The sequence below is a fragment of the Saccopteryx bilineata genome, chromosome 1, assembly GCF_036850765.1.
Source record: "Saccopteryx bilineata isolate mSacBil1 chromosome 1, mSacBil1_pri_phased_curated, whole genome shotgun sequence".
Lineage (NCBI taxonomy): Eukaryota > Metazoa > Chordata > Mammalia > Chiroptera > Emballonuridae > Saccopteryx > Saccopteryx bilineata.
The window spans coordinates 183,519,839-183,543,537 of record NC_089490.1 but is presented as its reverse complement, the minus strand read 5'-3'; the positions used below and the strand labels follow the sequence as shown (position 1 = coordinate 183,543,537).

Genomic DNA, 23,699 nt, shown 5'->3' with positions numbered 1-23,699 from the left:
GAAAAGCTGCCCAGTAAGGGAAACCGTCAATAAAATGAAAGAGCAACCTGGAGAACGAGAGAAGATGTTTGCTAACCATATATCTGAGAAGGGGTTATTATCCAGAATATATAAAGAACTCATACAACTCAATGGCAAAACAAAACAAACAGACAAAAATGCAATTTGGTTAAAAATAAGCAGAGGATTTGAATAGATTTTTCTAAAGAAAACATACAGATGGCCTACAGGTAGATAACATGTGTTTCACTTCACTGATCATCAGGGAAATGCAAATAAAAACCACAATGAGATATTACCTTCCACTTGATACAATGGCTATCATCAAAAAGACAGGAAGTGACAAGTGCTGGCGAGGGTGTGGAGAAAAGGGAACCCTCCTGCACTGCTGGTGGGAATGCAGACTGGTGCAGCCACTGTGGAAAACAGTATGCAGATTCCTCAAAAAATTAAAAATAGAACTGCCACATGATCCAGCAATTCTACTTCTGGGTATTTATTCAAAGGAAACAAAAACACTAACTTGAAAAAATGTCTGCACCCCCATCTTCAATGCAGTATGATTTACAATGGTCAAAACATGGAAACAACCTGAGTGTTCAGTGATGCACAAATGGATAAAGAAAATGTGGTTTATACAGAAGATGGAGTATTGTTTGACAATTAAAAAAAAAAGGAAAAGGAAATCTTGTCATTTGAGACAAGGATAGACCTGGGCATTGTGCTAAGTAAATCGGGTAGAAAAAGACAAATACCATAGAACCAAACTAATACGTAAAAACTTTTGCCTGACCAGGCGGTGGCGCAGTGGATAGAGCGTCGGACTGGGATGCTGAAGACCCAGGTTCGAGACCCCAAGGTTGTCAGCTTGAGCGTGGGCTATTCTGGTTTGAGCAAAAAGCTCACCAGCTTGGACCCAAGGTTGCTGGCTCCAGCAAGGGGTTACTCGGTCTGCTGAAGGTCTGTGGTCAAGGCACATATGAGAAAGCAATCAATGAACAACTAAGGTGTCGCCATGCGCAATGAGAAACTGATGATTGACTGCTTCTCATCTCTCCGTTTCTGTCTGTCTGTCCCTGTCTATCCCTCTCTCTGACTCTCTCTCTGTCTCTGTAAAAAAAAGAAATAAATAAATCTTTTTTTTTTAAAGCGAGAGAGACAGAGACAGAGAGAGGGACAGACACAGGAAGGGAGAGAGATGAGAAGCATCAATTCTTTACTGCAGCTCTTTAGTCATTCATTGATTGCTTTTTCATATATGCCTTGGGGGGGGGGGCTCCAGCCGAGCCAGTGACCTTGGGCTCAAGCCAGCGACCATGGGACCATGTCCGTGATCCCATGCTCAAGCTGGCAACCTCGGGGTTTTTACCTTGGGTCCTCTGCCTCCCAGGGCAATGCTCTATCCATGCGCCACCACCGGTCAGGCTATATGTGAAATCTTAAAAAATAAACGTGTAGATACAGAGTACAGATTAGTGGTTGCCAAAGGCGGGGTGGGGGAAATGGGCTGAGGTACAAAATAAACACGTCTGCAGATGGAATGTGCAGCATGGTGGCTGTAATTAACAATACTAAATTGTCTATTTTAAAGTAGCTAAGAGAGCAGATCTTAAAAGTTCTCATGAAAGGAAAAGAAAATGTGTAACGGTGAAGGGATGGATGTTAACTAAACATACTGTGGTGATCACTCTGCAATATATACAAATACCAAATCATTATGTTGCACAACTGAAACTAATATCATGTTATATGTCAATTATCTCTCAATTAAAAGAAAAGAAAACATCCTGACCTCACTCACCCCACGGAAATAAAGCAATCTCTCAGTTGGAGAAAGTTACAAACTAAGAATAAAAGCTAAAAAGCTCAACAGTTATGAAGGTCTAAGCCATGAGGAGAAGAATGATTTCTAAGTATTTCTTCCTATCTAAAAACATTCAAATCCAAAATTGGAAGTCTCAGCCTATTTGAATGAGAGAAATGTTACTTTAAAAGATAGGCTAATTGCTGCTTTGTAAAAGAAATCAACAGAGGCATTTAAATACTCACTTTCATATAAAAACGGGTCTCTTCTCATAAATTCTCAGGAATATCTAACGTACAATATGAGGTACATATGCACAAAGCTGTCATATAATTTTTCTAATGAAGCCAACTTTTTGGAAGGTGATAAAGTCAGTCTAATATGTTTTTCCAGGAGGTATTAATTAAATGTATCCTTAGTAGTTTTACAATAATGTCACACACACACGCACTTATGAAATATTCTAAAAGCAGAAGAATCCCGCTTTTAGGCTTGAAAAGGAGGGAGGAAGTAGCTTTCAATTTCAGTATATACTCTCCCAATTAAATGAAAGAAGACATTCAAATTTTCTTTGTGAGTGTATACAAAATAGCTGACTGAAGGGAATCTGTACCTTCTAAGATTAATTCTAGCACTTGTTTGAAATTAAATTTCCTATTTGAGCATAAAGTATTAGAAAAACAACTTTCTTTGGTGTGGCACTATGAAAGTCTAAGTATGAAGACACTCAGTTTCAATTTGAGGGCATAAACCATCAGTTCTTCTGTTCTCATATTTATATGGCTATAGCCTACGGGCTGAATGGTATAGCCATTTTTCTCTGCAACTAAACAAGGTAAATAAATGTGATATATTGGCCCATCGCCCCACCACTCTGCATATGGTGCACATTAAGGTTGTATTCATTTGCCATATGAATATAATTCCTTTTACCACATCTACTATTAGTTACAAGCAGTAAATACAGAGTTGTTTTGCTGGAACTTGAGGGCCTGCATTACATCACGGAGCACTAAACATCCTGGACCTTCTGGAGAATTTCATAGACATAGTTTTAATGTCACCTGAACTTGAACACTGCAAACATATTGTTTCAAACCCTACTTGATGAATTGTTCAAGGAAAAAACCATACAGGGCAGTCTTAGTGTGTACACAACAGCGCACACCGCAAATACGGGTCAGTCCTAGTGTGTACGCAACAGCGCACACCGCAAATACGGGGCAGTCCTAGTGTGTACGCAACAGCGCACACCGCAAATACGGGGCAGTCCTAGTGTGTACGCAACAGCGCACACCGCAAATACGGGGCAGTCCTAGTGTGTACGCAACAGCGCACACCGCAAATACGGGGCAGACTTAGTGTGAACGCAATAGTGCACACCACAAATACGGTGTGGACAAGCTCTTGGGAAGACACAAGAACTTGTTCTCGACAAAAAAAAAATATCAGATCACAAGTCCTATCCCAGGTATAAAAAGGCTACTTGTTGCAAGCATTGCTTTCATATTCAGAATCTAGTGAATGTAAGGAATGGAAAGTTAAAATATCATCCAGTGATATTTTATTGCAATGAGGAGAATTTGTATCTCACGATAGATGCTTTGTTTCATTGCACATAGATTTTGCTTACTTTTTCCTTAAACAAAATATTTATTATCAAGTTCCAAATCCAGGTCAGTATGGAGCAAAAGAAGAAAGAAAGTGAGTTATCTTAAAAGTCTTATGGTTCAACACAAAGGCACGTGTCTTGCCATTTGTGACCCATAAATAATACATCATAGGCAATTAGCAACAAAGGACACCTGTCTTATCAAGTACTACTTTTCAAATTTCCTAACATTAAATCCCCAAATCCATCCAGCAGGTGGTGCTCTAGGACACCTACAGTTTGTGTTACATCTACCTTACTTTGGCAAGACAAAGAATAAGGATTTATCAGTGGCCTCAGTAAAACATATTAGGCTTTATGATAAAAAGAACATAATTTCCAAATATGTGCACAAGGTATACATATGCATAAGACATGTGCACAGAGGCAATCAGTAAATAATTCATACCTGAGTGATACTACTTTTGTTAGAGACTTGATGAGCAGTCTAGGTATATCAGTGGTATTTACGGTCATCTGGCAAGATCATTCTAAATTCATTAAAAAAAATTTAGAATGCCTTAAAGTTAGAATTCATTTTTAATTATAGCAGGAATGTCTCATTAGGGTGATACCAGTAAAATTAACAACAGTAGGATTTACGGTAATGACTTAAGTGATTGATGAGAGTATAACAAAATGAAGTTTTGGACGGAGAAGAAAAGCAGGGCAGCCATGGCATACAGTACTTTAGAAACAGCTCTGTGCTCTGTTAGTGCTAGCCTTATGGTTAATAAAACCTTCTCTCTAATTAACGGTGCTGAAATATTCTTAAAGAACAGAATCCTGGTGTTATGAGAAAAACTTAGTTGGTTTTTTTTTCTCAGCAGACGCCATTCCCAGAAAGGAGAAAGCTGACATAGATTAGCATGTCTGATTGCAAAAAGGAAAAAAAAATGCCACCTTTCAATCAAATCAAAAACAGAATGTGAAAATGGAAACTACTTCACCGAAATACTACACACACAAATCTATACAACACCTCAGTCAGCAACCATTTGCTTCTAAAGCTACTCAACTGTGGCTTTAAAAAACTCAGATACCTAAAAATACTTAAGTACTTACGTGTTTTTAATAAGCATTTAACTTTAAATTCATGATCTATTAATACAATAAAAATGGTGGATAAATAACTATTTTGTAAATTTTCATCTTGCTTATAAGATCGTTTCAAAATTTTAAAGTATTTCAAATGTCAACTGAATGCACTGGGTAACATTTTTTCCAAAATTTAAAAGTGTGCAGCCTGAAGAGCCTTACTCTGAAGGAAAAAGGAGTATTTCAGGAAAAGCGTTTCGGTGGACAAGATGCGGTCCTAAAGCACACAGAGTACTCGGGCTGAGATAGGCTTCCAAACAAAAAACATCTTTTATTGAAATGTTCTTGATTGGTTTTATTTTTTAAAATCACAATGAGCTGGAATCCTAGCTTAATTTTCTTCTCATTGAGAAAACTGCATCCCACAGGCGATAACTACCCCAAGACAAGAAAGTCAGGGATGAAAACCTATCTGCCTAACAGGTCAGCACTGCTTTTGCCACAGAATCCAGGCAGATTATGTGCACCCTTTATAGACTCCCAGCTATGCTAGATAGAGATTGCATCCAGTTAGAATTAGCCTGATCTTACCCAAGCAGTGTACATATTAATATCGGGCAACATGATTTTTTAAAAAATAGTAATAAAGCCATGAACTTTACATATAGCACTAAGGTCTATAGAAAATGGAGCAGGTTTATGACCCTACCAAGTAAAATTAGTAGTTTATCTCTAATTTTTGAAATTAAAAAAAAAACCCAGAATCTTTGAATGAGACTTCTGAAAAGCAGGAAAAAAAACACAACAGACTCGCTTTCTTTACCTATTTTCCCTTAAAGCGAGAAACAAATCTAAATTAAAACACATAAGCTGAGGCATTGTGTGCCTTTACAGACCACACTGCAATTCTACCCATGCACACCTGACCATTTCTTAAAGGACGATTCTACTGCATCTACTAGATACAGTATAGGAATAAGCAGACTCTACAGTTCCCCATCTGGAAAGCTCCGACTTCGGCAGCTGCCATCAATGAGCCCGGGGCTTATAAAATCCGAACCAGCTTGCATGGATGTTTAAAACACACATGGTAAAAATGTCTTTTTTTTTTTTTTGGTCATTTTTGTTTTGAATAGCTTAGACTGGCTTGTTCATTTTTCTATTCTAATGTGTGGAAATTCTCATTATCTGAAAAAGTGCCTATTTGTCTTTCTCCCAGTTCACCCTTCACAGCTAGAGCAAAATTACATCGGGCCACCAGCCCATCAGATGCGAGCGGAGGGCCTGGAAGCACGGGGTTCACTTTGAGAAAGGTCATTTAATTTCGTCAAGATACATTCCAATTTTCTAAAATTTTTATTAGCTGTTCTGTTCTGTTATTCTTCTGTATTTCTTTTCTTTCCATTACCAGCACTGCATGGAGTTAATGTCCCCCACACCACACACAATGAGAGGATACAGATGAAGTGCTCTATGAAAAATATAGCATTATAATATATACTCTAATGCCGACAAGATGGTGTGTGCGTGGTGATTTATCTGCTCCGAGCACCCAGCGCTCTGATAACACCTAAGTCAGCTCCTATTGTTGCTTTCATTTCGCAGACAGGCCACAAAGAGCACAGCACAGCTTAGAACTCAGATCTGTCAGACTCCAAGCTCCAGAATGTGGTCAGTCCGATTCGGTTCATTTGTTGTTTGGAGTATATGCATGTAAAAATCATCTCTCAGGTAATTTGTAAGGTATTTAAATATATAAAAATGTATTTCACCTTTGCTGGTAAAGCTCAATATTTTTAGTTTTAAAAACATACTTAAATCTGTGAAATACAACAATTACCTGTAAGTGTAGATAATAAGCCTTAAGCTACTTCTTAGAATACACATAGGTAATAACATACAGACATGATTAGGGCAAAAGAAGTAAAAAAAAAAAATTTTCCTCCTTGCATTCCGATTGCTATATGTATAGGAAACATCATACAGTATGTTAAGACAAGAGAAAGTTCTTTCTAAATATTTTCAGGTAACTACAAAATGGTATATTTATTATCTATGTCAAATCTATGTTTGTCTGAGTTAATTTAGTAAATCTCAATCACTGAATTTATAAACACAGGAAAAAAAAGAAATTGAAAGTAGCCACTCATCCTAAAAGGCCGGGAAGGAAAATGAGCAGAATGTGAGGGTCTATAATGAAAAGAACATTAAGTTCTTTTCAAAAGACTGTGAGCAACAAAATTCCTGAATTTTATGTATTTTAACATTTTACCCTAAGTATATGTGAAGTGGACATGGCTGTGCAAGCACACATGCACACAGTCCTCACACACAGACACACGTGGAAGTTGGATCTGATCACAAAGACAGCATTCTCCATAGCATTGCGGCCTTCAGGGTTTTTTTATATTCTATTCGTATAGGGAATGATCTGTGTGTTCATTAAAATATATTACATAGTAGAGGTTCACTGAATAAAAACCGCACCAAACACAGCAGAACCAGCTTTGATAAAATACTTTGCATACTCTTCTTTTAAAATCGTATTGGCTTTCAATGATAAGGTTTCACTTTCGTACCAGTATTATAAGCACCACTTGGAGAAGCGAACACAAAGCACGATGGACTTAAATATCGCAGACTGTTGCATAATCTGGGGCTGAATGACAGACGTGCAGTAGGGTTCAGGTAAAGTAATCAGGAACAACATGATCCTTTCTTAAACAAATACATTGCAACTTGCTTTAAATTAAGAAACTGTAAATATTTGAGAGCAGCTAAAAGACTCTACCTTATGAAGTAAAAATCTAAAGCTATTCTTGCAGGAACTCTTCAGTGTTGTCATAATAATTTTAATTAAATTCTCATTTTTCAGGTGGTCCCTTTAATTGTTTTTTCCTACTTCTTAATGTGTTTTTCTAAAGCCATTTCTTTTCCGCAGCTGTGTGCGATTGGTTTTAATGGTAGCTGCTTCCTTTTTTGCCTTCTGTGAATTACAATTTTAAATGGTTACACATTTTTTGTTTTACTGCCTTCAGCGTAGTTTCATAAAGATGTTTAAGGCTGTCGGTGAACATTTTCATTTCCCATCTGAAAAACCAAGAGCCATTTGAATATTCCATATTGGCCTTTTATGACCTGCTTACCTTTTAATATGTAAATGAAAGCACTTTTTTTTATAAAGGCTGGTTTGTTTCCACAAAATTATACTGTTTTTCTCTTAAAATATGAATTCAATAAACAAGATAATATGTGATTGTTCTTTTTATGTTACATCTTATTGTTCGCGAATGAAACACCTCTATTTTATGTGATGACAGCCATTTACAATGAAGAACTCGCATTTTCAGGTCATAAGAACAACCTATAATATGAAAAACGAGGTTTCACGCTTGGGAGTTGAATTATCTGTGGTCACAAAATGTCAATAATGAGGCTATCTAGACCTTTTTAAAATTTTAACTAAGAAATTAAAATGACTTAGGAGTTCAGTTTCACTTTCACCATGATGAAAAGATATCTTCACTGCAAAATGTTACTACACAGCACTGGTCAGGTTTACTTGTAAAATCAGTTGTACTCACTGCCTGGGTTATCTCCAATCCCACTGCTTTTTCCGTTCCAGTACCAGAGCAAAAGGGTTGCATCACGTGACCCTGAGAGAATGTAGCAATTTCCCCCGATGTATGACTCAGAACGAGTGAGGCAAGTAACAACATCCCAATGGCCAAACACAACTTGGATCAATTTTCCTGAAACACAAAACAATTATCTTTGAAATTGCTATTAAAAATTTTTTTACAAAATATCCAGTGACCCTTCACTTGTAAGATAACAAACCCTTATTAATATATTCCAATGATTCAGATATTATGATAAAGTTTGATCTGGTCCAACCTCTAAATCTTCTTTGGACAGGAACACAAACAAAAACATCAACTGAACAGTGATAATAACATTCTGGAAGACAAAAACTACCTCAAATCAAATAGTAATATTTAAGAACCATGGTACCGAATCACTATAACAGCTACTATAAATTACAAATGAATCTTATTTATTGATGAAAGCAGGCCCTGGAGAACCCTTATTTGAAACCATTTTAACATTTTCTTAAGTTACTCTGTATGATTCAAAACACAACAAAACTTAGTTGTCTTTCTGTAAGTACTCTTTAATTCAGACTGAACTAATACAAACCCATCTCTGAATTAGTAAAGATTTGAGGTATCTCTTCTTTTTTTCAGTGATCTCTACAAGGCTGGTGTGGTCACTTTGGAAGCGCCTGTGTTTTTAAAACCAGGATTACATGAGTTAAGTTTTGATGAAAAGACTAATATACTGTGATTTCAATTTGAACCACATCATTCTTTTCTTTGTTTTAATTTCACCTGAATGATGAAAATTCCTCAGGGGGGGGTGATGATGAAATTAAGATCAGGGCAGTTTATCTCATGGTAATGACTGGGGGGGGGGGAGAGAACCCAGGAAATTTATTATATCTAGGCCTTCGAAACAGGATGAATTGTTCACATGATGGGATCAGAGAACAGTAAAGCTCCCACCTTTTAGAATCTTTGTTTAATCAGATATGGTATTTTTAATTCATACAAACTTGGCCAAAGAATTAAATACCTGTAGCAGACCTTCCCTTCCCTCCCTCTAGCTTTTAGCTAACATTTTCCTTTGAAATGTCTATAGAACCTGAAAATAAATATTACAGAATTTCTACCCTTAAAATTCATTAGCAGTTTCTTTTTTATATATAAGTATTTCAGAGAGGGGTCACAAAAAATATAGCTCGAATGTTCAGGCAAAAAAGATTACTAAGCTGAAAAAAAATAATAACTAAAACATTTGTGTGTTTACCTTGGAATACATCATTACCTTTTCAAAAGCTTAAGGTCTCAAGTATTGGCATCTCAATGTATTTAACTTTTTAAGATAATATATATAACTAAAAAGTATTTACATTAAATTGTTTATATTTTCTATTTTAATAAATCAATGCTTATTATAATGCTGTAAATTTAGAAATAAAATACAGAAATACTTTAATAAATCAGATGAAACGTCAAATAGTGTTTTTCTCTTCCACAGACTTCTACGAGTAACTTTAAAATCAGATTCATTTTCATCTCAAATTGCAATATTAATAAAGTATATTTTTTTCTCCTGCAAATAAAGAGTTTAGTCAAAGCAGGTGTTTTAACTGAAAAGGTTAAAAATGTTCATTTCTGAATTCCTTCAGCTTTTTAAACTGACTTTTAAACATTTCATTTTAAAAATTAGCTATATCCATATTTATTGATGAAATATACCATAAAGAATATGGTAAGAGGAATTCAAGATTTTTAGAATAAAAATTGGAAAAGAAAAAGAGCAAATTAAATATAAAAAAGATGGTAATTTTCACATCATTTCCAATTTATATGCAGAATGAAGTGGAGAGGTTTAGTGATAAAAAGTGGTGGGGAAATATGAGAGGTCGGTCTTACAAAGGACAAGAGGAAAGTTAGGTAGCTGACTGCACTCTTTTTACAGATTAGAAAACTGAAGGTAAAATCAGTGAGTTTTAACTACTGAAGGAAACAGAACCACAATACTGTGATTGCTTTTGATCACAGAGTATGTACAGTGACTTCTGGCTCTGCCTATACCTAAATGCTGATAGCATGTAAACTAGGAGGGATTTAGGGTTGGCTCATTGAAGATTTAATACCCATCAAATCAGTGGGCTGCAGGCATAAGAATGAACAAAATAACTACAACTAGATCCTGGGGCAGAGGAAACCCCAGGGCTCCACGTGCACTGGAGGCTTGCGAGAGAATGGGTGTTCGTGCGGGAACTTGTGTAATTTCCAACTCATGTGAGGTCAAAGTAGAAAGCTTTACCTGTAAATATAGGATGGATTAAATAGAGTGACAGAATTACCCAAGATTCGTTTAGTACTTATTAGTTAAGTAATCACTCTGTATCTAGAACATCAGTGTCAGGAAAATGGGATACTCAGTCACCGTGGTTTCTTTTTTAGCTAAAATTTCCTCATGTTTTAATTTTGCCCAAAAAGTTATCACAGTGATTTTTCCACACAAGAAACACTTACTGAGCATCTACTAAGTGCCAAGCAGGAGGCACTGTCTCATCTATACAGTGGTGAAAAGACATGGTCCCTGTCCCCAGAGTACTGCCCGTCCTGTGGGGCAGACAGACATTAAACAAACACAAACAGATACATAATAAGGAACAGTGGCTGGTATTACAAAAGAGAAGCATAGGCGGGATCTGGGGGATAACAAGATGGAACAAATGCAGACTGGGCGTCAGGGAAGGTTGAAATACGCGAGTGGCATTTAAGTATTTCCATCTAAAGGGTTTCATATTCTAGTACAAATTAATTTTATTCTCTACAATTTATACTTTGGGCTCAACTCTGAAAAACATTATTATTTTTTAAGTTTACTTTTTCCTGTTCTGCAGCCTTTCTCAGCAATGTTAGTTATTGTGACGGGCCAGAGGTTCACTCCTCCTAAATAAATCACAGCACATAAATACCTGCTGCTCTTTTGGTAAATGATTTTCTGATAATCTCATAAGTGTTCCTCAACTTTTAGTTTTTGTTTCCTTTAAAACCAGCCCACCTCTCCACACACTAATATCAAATATTACCACAAGCACTAGAATATCCCTTTTTTGACAGAACAAATTTTCTAGTTAATGTTTTATTTGACAGCTGTGCTACAAATAAAAAAAAATTCAAGCTCAGGACTCTGCACCACTGAATCTAAAATGTGGCCTGAAAATAATTCCCACTGCTGAGGGAAGGTTTTATTGTTGCCTCGCTGCGCACTGTGTCCCGAAAACATGATTTATGTTAAAAGAATTTCCTGTTACAACCGTGTTTCTTCCCCTACCCCTCCCAACCCTAATAAGAGAAGGATATTTGGGGGGGGGGGGTTTATGTGCTAAAATATAATTGCATTCAACACCTGTGATAGCTCTACAATTATATATTATTGATCATACAATTTTTCCCTTGCTTCCCTGCAAAATTAAAGAGAGTATATTTAATATTCCCATTGTCATATACACATATTGTGAGACACATAGTTAACTAAAATTATTTTACACCAACTAGAATCAGAGTTTGCTGGTAGAAAGAGAGTAAGAGATACGAGGACTATCATTTGAGAATTTTTCACAACTTTTTGGACAACTGTAAATATTTTTATGCACAGACTAAGTCCCATTAACATGCAGTTTATAGTAAGACTACTTATCAAAATGTTTTACACACACACACATCTGAAAAAAACAGTAAAGTAGAAAGTTTGGGAAGGGGGAAGAAATGTTATCTAATTTATTAAGTCTAATGTAACATGGCAGACACACTATACAACAGTGCTATACAACAGTGTTTTTCAAATGAGCCAGTGACTGATGGGTCACACCTGCATGAGATAATAGTATAATCACAAAGGACACAGCATTCGAAGTCAGAAGAGCTGCCTCCAATGCCCAGTTCTGTCACCATTATCCACACAAATTTCAACAAGCCAACTTTTCTAACCCTCAGTTTCATCCTCCGGAAAATGGAGATAAGGGCACCTACTCTGTCTACCTGATAGGATTACTGTGAGGCCGGAACAGTATGTATGTGAAAGAATCTTAGAATGGTGTCTGAGTGTAAGAGTCATTTTAATTATAACTATTATATAAAGTAAAGTTAGCTTTAGAAATATTATTTCATGCCTTTTAAAAATGATATGGAAGGATAAACTCAAAACTCCTCAAACATCAAAACCAAAGACTGATGGGATAGAGAATTCCACTTCTGCGGCACCCTGGAAAGGATCAAGTCCTAGCAATGAGGACGAGGTAGACTAGCAGAGGCTGCAGGGCGGGCCGCCTGGTCACTGAGCTGGGGGCCAGGGAACCCCACCCACTGCCAGAACCACCGGCGCTGCTCGCCCAAGGAGGAACGTACTGGATGTCCATTTCAAAATAATTCTAAAAAATGTGTAAAGAAACACATGCTATATAAAGGGATATTTAAGAAAATCCTGTAGGAGTATGAAGACACTTTAATCTGAAAATTTGTGCAAACAGGAAGCATAGTCTCAGGTCAAATAATTGCCATACAGTGAAAGGATTAAAACTTCAATTTGATTGCTAAATCAGAAAAAAAGCATTATAATAATAGATGTTTTAGGAAAATGTATCAATCCCCACTGTATTTTTAAAGAATTCTTAGAGGCATTTTAGATTGAATAGTTATCAACCTCACAGACCCTAAACATGCAATAAAAGCCCAATGAGTCAGAAAGTTTTGAATACTGATGTTTTCTTTCTGAATCTACAGAATAAAAATGCAAATTATAAAAAAACAACAACTAGATCATCAATTACATAAAACAAAAAATAAACAAGGTCATGCTTAAAAAATATTCTAGGACTTATCCTATGAACAGTACATTTTCAACCATTTTCCCTACTCTTTCATAACTGTTACATTACTGTCATCAAAATACACTTAGCACAAATTCCTTCAATAATCAGCAGTTAACTTTCCAATATACTTACCATACTCATTGAGGCAGGAGAATACGCTCATATGTTTGATAAATATTATTAACAAGACTGGAAACTGATTTCCTATACAACATTTAATAAACTAGAACTTTCAATTAAAAAGAATTTCCTATTCCCACAACAGTTAAATCAAGTTATTTGTAGAGCTTTGTTTTAGTTTAAGTATCTCCTTCCACAGTATGTTGAGTTCTAATGTGTTAATATCTCATTTTCATTAAGATATTTAGCTATATACAATATTTACTACAAGTTTATTTAATCCTCTAATGGTTTCTAAAATATTTTAAAGAAACTTCATTAGATTTGTCAATGTTTCTAAATTTCCTATATGTAAAAATTTATATACATTGACTGGCTGGATCTCCTGTAGTAATACCAAGCTGAGCTTGGTTTGTCCTGAAGGGCATGCGTGCAAATGAATACACAGACTTAAACTTTTCTATTTTAACAAGAGCTGTCACATAAAATCAGTAGTCAGTTCATTTTCTTCATGATGGCGTAGCTTTCAGCAAGATTCTATGCAGAACTGGGTGAATGAAGATTTCTGATCCCAAGAAATATGCCTAATGAGATTTTCCAGTAAGGAAAAAAATCCTTTAAATAATACAAAAGTGGGAAAATGTACACATATATATGTGTGCACTTGTCATAAGATTATGCATATGGTATTTACATTCCATTATATACTTTCAAAATGCATCATTCATTTGCAAGCATGAGGCTTGGGTGACAAATCTGCTACAAAAAATTGCCTCTTAAAAACACCCTGAAGTGAACAGTGGATGATATAGTCGATTTGGAAAATGTGTCTTTTCCTTACTTTATAAATTGTAGAATTCTGTAATTTTGGAAGAAGATGAGAAGGCACCCTATCTCTCTCAGTGGTACCTGTAGTAAACCTCAGTGCACTGATGAAGGAAGTAAGTTACCTGTGTCTGTAGAATAGACGCGGAAACTCTTGTCCCAGAAGCCGCAGACGAGGATGTAGCGGTTGTCGGAAGTGATGACGAAGCACTGGGAATGGACGTGAATGCTCTGGTCTAACAGGTCGGTGATCTGCCTCCTGTGCATCCCTGTATTGCTGGCTATGAGAACAGGAGAAGAAGAAAAAAGTTTACTTAACCCACATGTGCAAAGAAATCCTATAGCTTGTCATCCTGAGGGCAGGGGTGAGTGAGGAGAGGCAGCACATTCAGGGTAGGAATATTTGATTTTTAATTTTAAATACAGTAATATTTGAAAAAACAAATGGGAAAACACACCCAATTGTTGGAAGAATGCAGCAGCTAAACCGAACACCTCAGGAAGAAATCTGCCTAGGGGAAAGAAAGAACAGCACACTACAATTTAAGAGTAGTGTTCAATTCTCCGAGTGTGCTTTCTAGCTCTTGGGCAGGATCAAACCAGATTACAATCTCCAGACTGCATCACAGTTAGGTTTGTGTTTCTGACAATCTCATTACATCTATTGCCATGAGAATGGATTCATGTTGTGACAATCTATTACTTTTAACTTTTTGTCACAAGAATGATATCAGAATTTAAATGTCATATATCTGAAATATTGTAGCCCCTTGTACTACTTTGGCTGTAACAGGTCTTTAATTTGATGAGATGTGAGCTCCCTTTCGCCCTGTTTCCAGTTGCACTTGCATGTAAGGAAGGGGAGAGGGACTATTTATTAAAGATACTTGTAATTGAAAAAGTCAAAGCCCAGCACACTGCCACTTCCTTACCCCTACATAAGCAATAAAACAAGACAGCCTGGCAGTGTGTTTTCAAAGTGCTATGGAGCACCTGAGATGGGGTTTGTCACAGGCACAAGGTCAGACACAGAGCGACATCAGGCACATGGGGAGAGTAATAATCCTCTAGAAATACACGATCAAGTATGTCATTATCAGAAAAGGCATTTTCACTGAGCTGCCTTTTGGGGCATTATGAGGCCAGCCAAATAGAAAGCGTTTCTAGTCACCTAAGGGGTATTTTGCACCAGCTTTCCGACATAAATAATGATTCTCATATTGCTAAATAATCTTGATTGTATCAGAAATTGAAACAAAGTAAATTTCTGCATCTGACTATTTACATATTTTGTGCCTTAGTCTTCAGCTTAAAAATGATAAATACATTGATAAAAATAAAAATAGAAAAATATCTATATTGTATTCATTGTTTATAATAGCTAAGTTAATGTGGCCAATTTAGTAGAAGGCTCAGAGTGTGATACAGAAAAAAATGCTCAAATCCTCTCTAGTGCTCCATTGGGAACCCCCGGCGACACAGAGTAAAATATTCCCTGCCCTCAAGGTAAACACAACATAGCAAAAATATACATGTCCATGTGAAATACTTCAAAATTCTGCAAGTATCTGATGACACAACTTAATCATCTAAGAGTATTAGATAACTATCTGATACTAGGATTCCGATACTTTTGGGTGATTCATGGGCTAGAAAGTGACAGCAGTAGTTAAAAGGGCAGAATTCTGGTTTGGGATCATTTCCTCCCTCCTTCCACTCAAAGGGAAGTTCCTGGCAGACGAGAAAAACTTTTATGGGCATCACAGTGTGAAGCTTTGTGATACAATTCAGTTTTTTAATCCCAAGAAACCTAGCATTTAAAAACAATGTATGTAGAACTTTCTAGAGTGCAGTATTTTATTTCACATGAAAATTGTGAAAATGTTCATTTTTGTCAGTTTCCTTATGACTTTTGATCCCATGATATAAACTTTCATACTGGTCTTTTTTAGGGTTGTGATTTCTTGGGAGGACCTAGCTCAACAGATCCGGGCAGGGGCATAATTTTGAATTGAGTGACCGACCATAAAGTACACATGGGTCAAGGCTGATGCCCCTTGAGCATTCAGATGAACTATTTTCCAAGTAAGTGTTTACTTGTAAGAATGCAACATCCACTCATCCATCCATCCATCCATCCATCCATCCATCTAATCTATACAACCTACCTACCTCACAACTGCCCTTCCTTTATCTCATTGTTTTCTCCAGTAAACCTCCTGAGATTCATTACTGAAAGTATTTTATTTAGTGAAAATTACGTATATTTGTATAGATAAGTAGTCTTCAAACTGGGTGTATAGCCCTGGGGGTTTAAGAGTTCCCCTTGGGATACACAGGCACAGATGTTCTTCAGTCTGAAGTAGATTTGCCTGAGAACACTCTTATGAGTGTTCTAGTTTTATTCTACTAGATAAAACTAAAGCATATTGCTCTCTTAACCAGAATCTTACCTCAGGGCATAAAAATCTCTTGAGAGTCAAATAAAGGAACAGTTCAAAAACATTAACTAATGTGATGCTGAGAAGTGAATGCACAGGTATCAATTCCTTCTGCAGAGTAGGGGGTTTCCAAGTCACTGCTTTCAATCAAATGGAAAGAGGGCCTAATCAGGCTGTCAATTGATACAGATCATTAAAAATAAGTCCAAACAATAGACTGTTAAAATGACTGCTGAGTGATAGATCATAAAAATAATTCTTAATGATAGACTGCTACATGAATGTTTTCACATAACCCAAAAAGAACTCAAGGATTTGAGTGACATTATTAAAACAAAACTCTTTCCTTTCCCATTTATTTTCTTATGTGAGTGACATTCCTCAGAGCTTGTTTATAAAAAACAAAGAACAGAACTGTTGACAAATATTGTCTCATTCAGCAACAAATAATGTTCATCCATGAGTACAGGAGCTCACTGCTTCATAAAAGATGCAGTTCTGATAAATGTTTGTATGTTTAATAATGTTTATTAAAACTTATGTTTTAATTTTCAAAAGTTAAAATTATGGAGGGGAAGTAAAGTGAAAAAATAAATTCAAGAATAAAAGGAAAAATGTAAAATTTTAAACTAGACATTTTTATAAATTTTTTAGAAACAGAAAAAGTTGAGTATCAATTCCATTTCATCTTTAGATTCTATAGGATATATTTAAAATTTTATATAGTCTGTAGCTCTTTATAAACTTGTGACGAAAACTTTTCAGATCTCAACTTAAAAGTGTACAGGAAGGTTTTAAACAATTATTTTAGGAGATAAAACAGCAAACAATCTGATGACCAGAGATCTATAGCAGGGAAGAAAACTAGGGTCCACAGGCCAAATTTGGCCCTTGTCTCGTTTTGTATATAAAGTTTTATTGGAACAAAGCAAGGCTTATTTGTTTCTATACTGTCCATGGCTGCTTTCGTGCTGTAACAGCAGAGTTAAGTTCTTCTGTCTGAGACTTTATGGCCCACAAAGCCTAAAATATTTACTATCTGGCTCATTTTTTTTTTCCTTAAGTGAGAAGTAGGGAGGCAGAGAGACAGACTCCTACATGCTCCCTGACCTGAATCCACCAGCAAGCCCCCTATCAGGCAATGCTCTGCCCATCTGGGGCTGTTGCTCCATTGCTCAGCAACTGAGCTATTTTAGCGCCTGAGGTGAGGCCATAGAGCCATCCTCAGGGCCCAGGGCCAACTTGCTCCAACTGAGCCATGGCTGCAGAAGGGGAAGAATGTGAGAGGGGGAAGAGAGGAAGAGAGAGAGAGAGAGAGAGAGGAAAGGGGGAGGCGTGGAGAAGCATGTGTGCCCTGACCGGGAATTAAACCCGGGACATCCATCCATATGCTGAACTGACACTCTACCACTGAACCAACTTGCCAGGGTCTACTATCTGGCTCTTTACCAAAAAAGTTTACCTATGCCTGGTATAAAGGATTAAAATTGCTGAATTTATTTAATTATAGACTTTAAACTGTAGAATAGTCATTGTTAAGTTTTAAGGCAAATAGTAAGGCTTTACTTCAGAAATAATGCCTTAAATGACTTAGCAAATGGGCTTTATTGTTTTCCTGACTTTTTAAACTTTACCAAAATGAGTATTTAATTTTTTTAATACATGGCAAACCATATCTACTCAAAGAAAAACAAGATTTAGGAACAATAGTATTTATCTATTAACAATAGTAGTTACTTCTTAGATTTCTGCTTATATTTGGGGAAATGATAAATGTCTTCGTTCTGAGCTTAGGTTATTTTAGTTCACCCTGAGAGTTCATCTGCAAGTGGTGGCCATTTAGGTCTCCTGTGAAACAATGGTTTATAAACACAGAAAGGGTGACATATACATGGGAGTTACTTGAATTTTAAAATACTAAATCAGCTTATATGTTTTATTTAAAAACTTTAAAATTCTAACAAATGTGCATGTGGTCAGGAAATCTGACAAATTTATAAGCCAGGTATCCATTCTAGTAGCTTACCCCTATAGCTAAAAAATTAAGTTTTTTCCTAAAAGTTACTGAACAGCATCTTTCATATCTAGGCTTGCTGTCTCAGTGAGGGCGCAAATGCCGTACAACCCACGAGGATGAAGAATGCTAAAACTAGAGATTTCCGCTAACCCAGTGGTCCCCAACCTTTTTTTGGGCCACGGACCGGTTTAATGTTAGAAAATATTTTCACGGACTGGCCTTTAGGGTGGGATGGATAAATGTATCACGTGACCAAGACAAGCGTCAAGAGTGAGTCTTAGACAGATGTAACAGAGGGAATCTGGTCATTTTTAAAAAATAAAACATCGGCCTGACCTGTGGTGGCACAGTGGTTAAAGCGGCGACCTGGGACGCTGAGGTTGCCAGTTTAAAACCCTGGGCTTCCCTGGTCAAGGCACATATGGGAGTTGATGCTTTCTCTTCCTCCCCCTTCTCTCTCTTTCTCTGCCCCCTCTCTCTAAATGAATAAATAAAATAATTTTAAAAAATTTATAAAAAAACACCGTTCAGACTTAAATATAAATAAAACGGAAATAATGTAAGTTATTTATTCTTTCTCTGTGGACCTGTACCGGTCCGCGGCCCCGGGGGTTGGGGACCATGGTGCTAACCTACTCAGAAGGCAGAATGCAGTGAAGTCATCCGCTGCTGACCCTCATTCCGTCCCAGTGGTTCTTTCTGGGCCCCTCCCTTTTCTTTTTTTTTTCCCCCTGAACAAATTTAACCTCCAGTGGCAATTTATTGGGCTGTAGGACCCTAGGAAAATGAATACGAATATCTTAACATTGCCATTGGCTCGGTAATATATTTCAACTTTGAAACTGCTCTGCAATTGCCCATTAATCCCCTCAGACTGAACAGAGGGTCCAGGAAGACAGGATTGATCTTTTTTAATGATGAAACCCTGGCACTACAGTTTTATTTTTCACAACACAGTGCTGCTAAGAGCCCCACTGTTATTATGAAAATTTCCCTAGCAAAGGGGCTCCATCACATTACTGGTGCACCAATTCATCATAACGGGCCTCGCTCCTGCTCATCAACAAGTCTGAGTGATGAAAAGATCCAATATTATCCTGACAGTACTTCATACGCATTCTCAATCACACATTATTACAGCATCCATATTAATTTTCAGTGACACGCGTCCTAGGCCTGTTCAAATTAGGCAAACCAACGAGGGGGAGTTGATGAAATACCAGCATAGCCACAGCTCATTGCATTCCAATTTGCATGCAAATGGTTTATCAGGAAAATTCCATTCCCAGCAACCAGCAAGTGAAAAACAACTGTAATCTACACTTCAGGGCCACCATACAGAGCTTAATGAATCGCAAAGCGAGGAGGAAGTGACAGACCTATGAGAGGATCGATTTCCACTGGCAGCTGGTATGGCTGGTCCTGGACAGCACCTTGATGAGCTGGAATTCACAAAAGATAAAAAAAAAAAGAGCATTATTTTTCATATAGAAACTACATAAAAATGCACAAGTCAAAATCTTACGTACAACTGTTTCCAATCCCCCAAATCTCTCAAGTCGTTTTGTGAAATTTAAAGAAAAAAAAGTCCAGGTGCCTTTATGGCTGGCTTATTAAACATTTATTTTAGATTAGTGCTGTTCTGAACCTGTGCCACCAGCAGCGGCCCCGGTCCTGCCTGGGCCATAAGCTAGAGCAGATGCTTGACTGGCAACCTCTGAAGCTGCAACAAAACAAAATTAAGTGGTAAAGCGCGCTGAAAACAAAATGTGACAACCATCTGCTGACTGTAGCAAATACTATTTTTTGTTGCTTCTTTAAAAGGCAGGTTTGAATGCTGCAGCACAAAGGACCCGCAAAACCATCAATTTATGATGAAGAAAGGGAAGGCTCTATGTCAGGGAACATTTAATGTTTCATCCATCACTGAAAATCGATCAATTGAAAGTTTGAATAAAAATAAAGAAAGCTATCGGCAGATAAATGTTTTAGTTAAGTGCATTTGACTGAAATATTTTCCTAAAGGTCTGAGGCTTTTTAAAAAAAGGTTTTATTAATATTTAATATTTCCATGGTTTCTATTTAAAAATACCCCAAGAAGCAAATGCGTAACAAAAAATCAATCCATACTAAGAATAGTTTGTTCAATGCTCAGAATGGTTCTAAAGACTCAGGCAAGGTTCAGTTTGTAATTAAGAAGAGATGTAGTGGGCGGTCTCCCTGGGAGAGGTGGTGGTCTCCCTGGGAGAGGTGGCAGTCTGCAGGGAGAGAGGAAGTGTACCAGGAAGCCAGGGGTAGCAGCTATGCGGCCTTGGGCTAATCATAAACCCCAAAATGAAGGGTTTGGAATAGCTGGTCTTTTCAGCTTTATAGTTCTGATAGCTAAGTTCTGGGCCCTTTTCCAGATGATTTTCCCCAAATGACTTAGCCATTCATTCTGGTCACTATCTGCCTTTTATAGACTCATAAGCATTTAAACTGCTGGGTCGGTGTTGGAGCTCTGCTTAATACCATCAGATTTTAGGAAATCTTTCTGACTGTCCTTGAGGGGCTGGCGATAAAAACGGGACATATTCCAACGAGTTCATTAGATTTTTTAATTTATCATGTCACCACTTCCCCTGTTGGTAAATACCGACTTTTCAAGGATGTTTGGAAGATAAAATAGCTGAATAAGTAAAACATTAGCACTAAAAATTATAGTTGAGTATTTATAAGACATTAAAGTAGCCGAAGAAAGGACGTCCTATGACTCACTATTTTTTCACTGAAGGCACTTTCTCTGCTGATCGCTGGCTCTGCTAGTAAAGAGATCACAGGACACAGACAGGAATGATGGGGGAAAGGGGCTACAGTCCCCCATTTACCCGACTGTGTTGTTTACGGCTAGGAATCCAGAGCCAACAGGCACAAGCACCTTGCGACTTCTCTACTTCTGGAGAATCGGGGCTCATAGAAACATTAAAACCACGCAGTCGGTGAGAGAGGTTTCAGGAGGTTAACTGTCCATGATCACGCCTCAAACCCCAGTTCTGCCGACTTCCTGTGTGACCCTGGGCAAGGTATGCAGTCCTCGGTTCAGTTTCCTAATCTGTAAAATGGGCTCGATGGATTCATTAGGTGAAACCGTATGCAATTACGGATAGCTGACATTTTGACTGATTAAAGATGGCAATATTTTTTAAATTTAGAAAATTAAATTTAATGGGGGTGACATTGATCAATAAGAGTGCATTGGTTTTGGGTAAACATTTCTATAGCATTTGAACTATTGATGGTGTTGTGTGACTATAACCCAGAGACAAATCAAGAAATGGCAATCTCCTGTGCTTCGACCTAAATACAGACTCCACAGCCTGAGGTCATTGGGGGGCATACACATACATTGATGAAGAGAGTATTTATAACCTAGAGGATGCACCATACACAGTAGCTGCTATTATTTCCCCCTGGAGATTCTTCAAGGGCCTCTGAATGAGAAGGGTAAAGATGATTTCTTTTTCTAAATCAAGACTCAGACACAACTGAAATAAATGACATGAGCTAGCTGTATCATGAACAAGCTATGGAAATCAGACTCTGAGAAAGGAACCAACTCTAATCCAAAAAAAATTTAGTGTAACATGAATTTGATATTCACTGAAGAAAATCTGTTAGGGTTTTCTGACATTTGCTTTAAATCAAGGCATACTGACAGGTAAAGGTGGCACAAGATAGGATTAAGGCCAGATTTATGTAAATTTACCTGGAATGAGGCACCGATTTAATGACAGTTAGGTGCAGGTGTAGGGATAGCTCAGAACTGGGTCACAGCGTGGAAGATAAGCACCTATGTGTCACCACGTTATCATTCTTTGTATTGACCTGGAGAAGAGGTGCTGTGTAATACTGTAAAGCCAGAGGGTGGGGACAGAAACCACCAGTGACACAAGGTATAAGCACAAAGAAGCCTCACTGGGGAGAATTATATGGGCAAAGAATTGGCAAAACACAGGTAGTCCCCCAAGCGCCTGACTGACGGAAAGGTGAACTTGGGCTGGGACAGGAGGTGTCCCATTAGTGAAACTGCCGCACAGGGACTGTGCCCGCAATCATTCTATGTGTCAATAGATAAACTGGAAGTAGGGGAAAGAACACCTGAAACCAAGTGTTAAGGGAAGGGAAATGGGCTTGCACAAGACGGGGGTGTCAGGAGCCCAGCCATCTGTGCTCACAAGTGTGCCTGAACCTGAGCAGCCTCAGCCGTGGACTGGCAGCGCTCGGGCTGAGCCAGCACGGCCCGCTGAAGCCCTTGCTAAGCTGAGGGGAGAATGGCTCAGTGGTCAGGGCCTCTGGCAGCTGCAACGGTTTGCTTCTCTCACATATGGTGTCACTGTTTAAACTGCAGGTTTCGGGGCTGCCACAAACGGCTGCCCAGGATAAGTGTCATTTTGGCCCTGATGTCACTGGCACGGGTGTTTCTGCCACACTCTAAGGGGACTGCATGCAGAGTAGGCAAATGCTCTAGTGTATTTGATAAAACACACTACCAGCATGCTTTTCTTCCCATGAGTGGCATTTAGAAAATTCAAAATCACATTTGTTAATCAGATTATAATCCTTAGTTCCAAAATATACCATGTGCATCCACACTTATCTCTGTAAAATAAGTTCACTTGAAGAAAAAGGGTTTAAAAGACCTAATAATTGAGATATTATATAGTTGCCTCAAATTTTAACTTCTTCACTTTTTCTGAAATCTGTTCTCTTATCTAATACACTCTGATACCAACACAGATTCTTCATCAGGGTGTCTTTCTGGTCACAGTCAGTGCATCAAATTTTTGTCTGAATGTCATTTCAATTCTGTCCCTAAAAATGCTTCCGCTTAATTTGGTACAAGGCCCTTGTTCCAAATTTATATTTTTGCAACCATTTCAGGTATCATAATGAGTAGTGCTTTATGCACACTTTAAAGATTTAATGACAAGTTAGCAGCCTATTAAAATCTATTTTGAAAAATTCCCACCTACAACAATGGCTTGAAAAGAAAGCCTATAATCTTCAGGACTTTAAAAGATTGTCTTTCTCAAAAAAGGATTTCTAACTAGTGGCCAAAAAGAACAGCACTAAACTCAGATCCAAACATTCCTGTTCTAACGAGGAGAAATAAATCAAGGAGAAGTGATCATAAAATCTGAGTCAGAAAACTGGGGTTCAAACCTGGCTGTGCCACCGACTGACCACATGGGAGACTGAACAAGGCAAGCTGCCTGGGCTCAGTGTGCTCATGGGTAAAACGCAGGGCTGGACCAGATGAACTCTCGTGTCTCTTCATGCTTTGAGGCAGGGGTCCCCAAACCTTTTACACA

The 23,699-nt window shown here is 37.6% G+C and overlaps 1 protein-coding gene across 6 annotated transcripts in view; it reads right to left on the bottom strand.

Annotated features, from left to right (window-relative positions):
* The window catches only part of LRBA (LPS responsive beige-like anchor protein), a 634,310-nt gene that overhangs the window by 19,263 nt on the left and 591,348 nt on the right, over positions 1–23,699 (bottom strand). For all 6 annotated transcript variants that reach the window (XM_066280997.1, XM_066281009.1, XM_066281017.1 and 3 more), the window contains exons 51-53: positions 19,728–19,790; positions 14,016–14,171; positions 8,078–8,245 (exon numbers count right to left, since the gene is read on the bottom strand). In XM_066280997.1, coding sequence (XP_066137094.1) covers positions 8,078–8,245; positions 14,016–14,171; positions 19,728–19,790 — 387 coding nt within the window. The remainder of the gene's footprint in view (positions 1–8,077; positions 8,246–14,015; positions 14,172–19,727; positions 19,791–23,699) is intronic.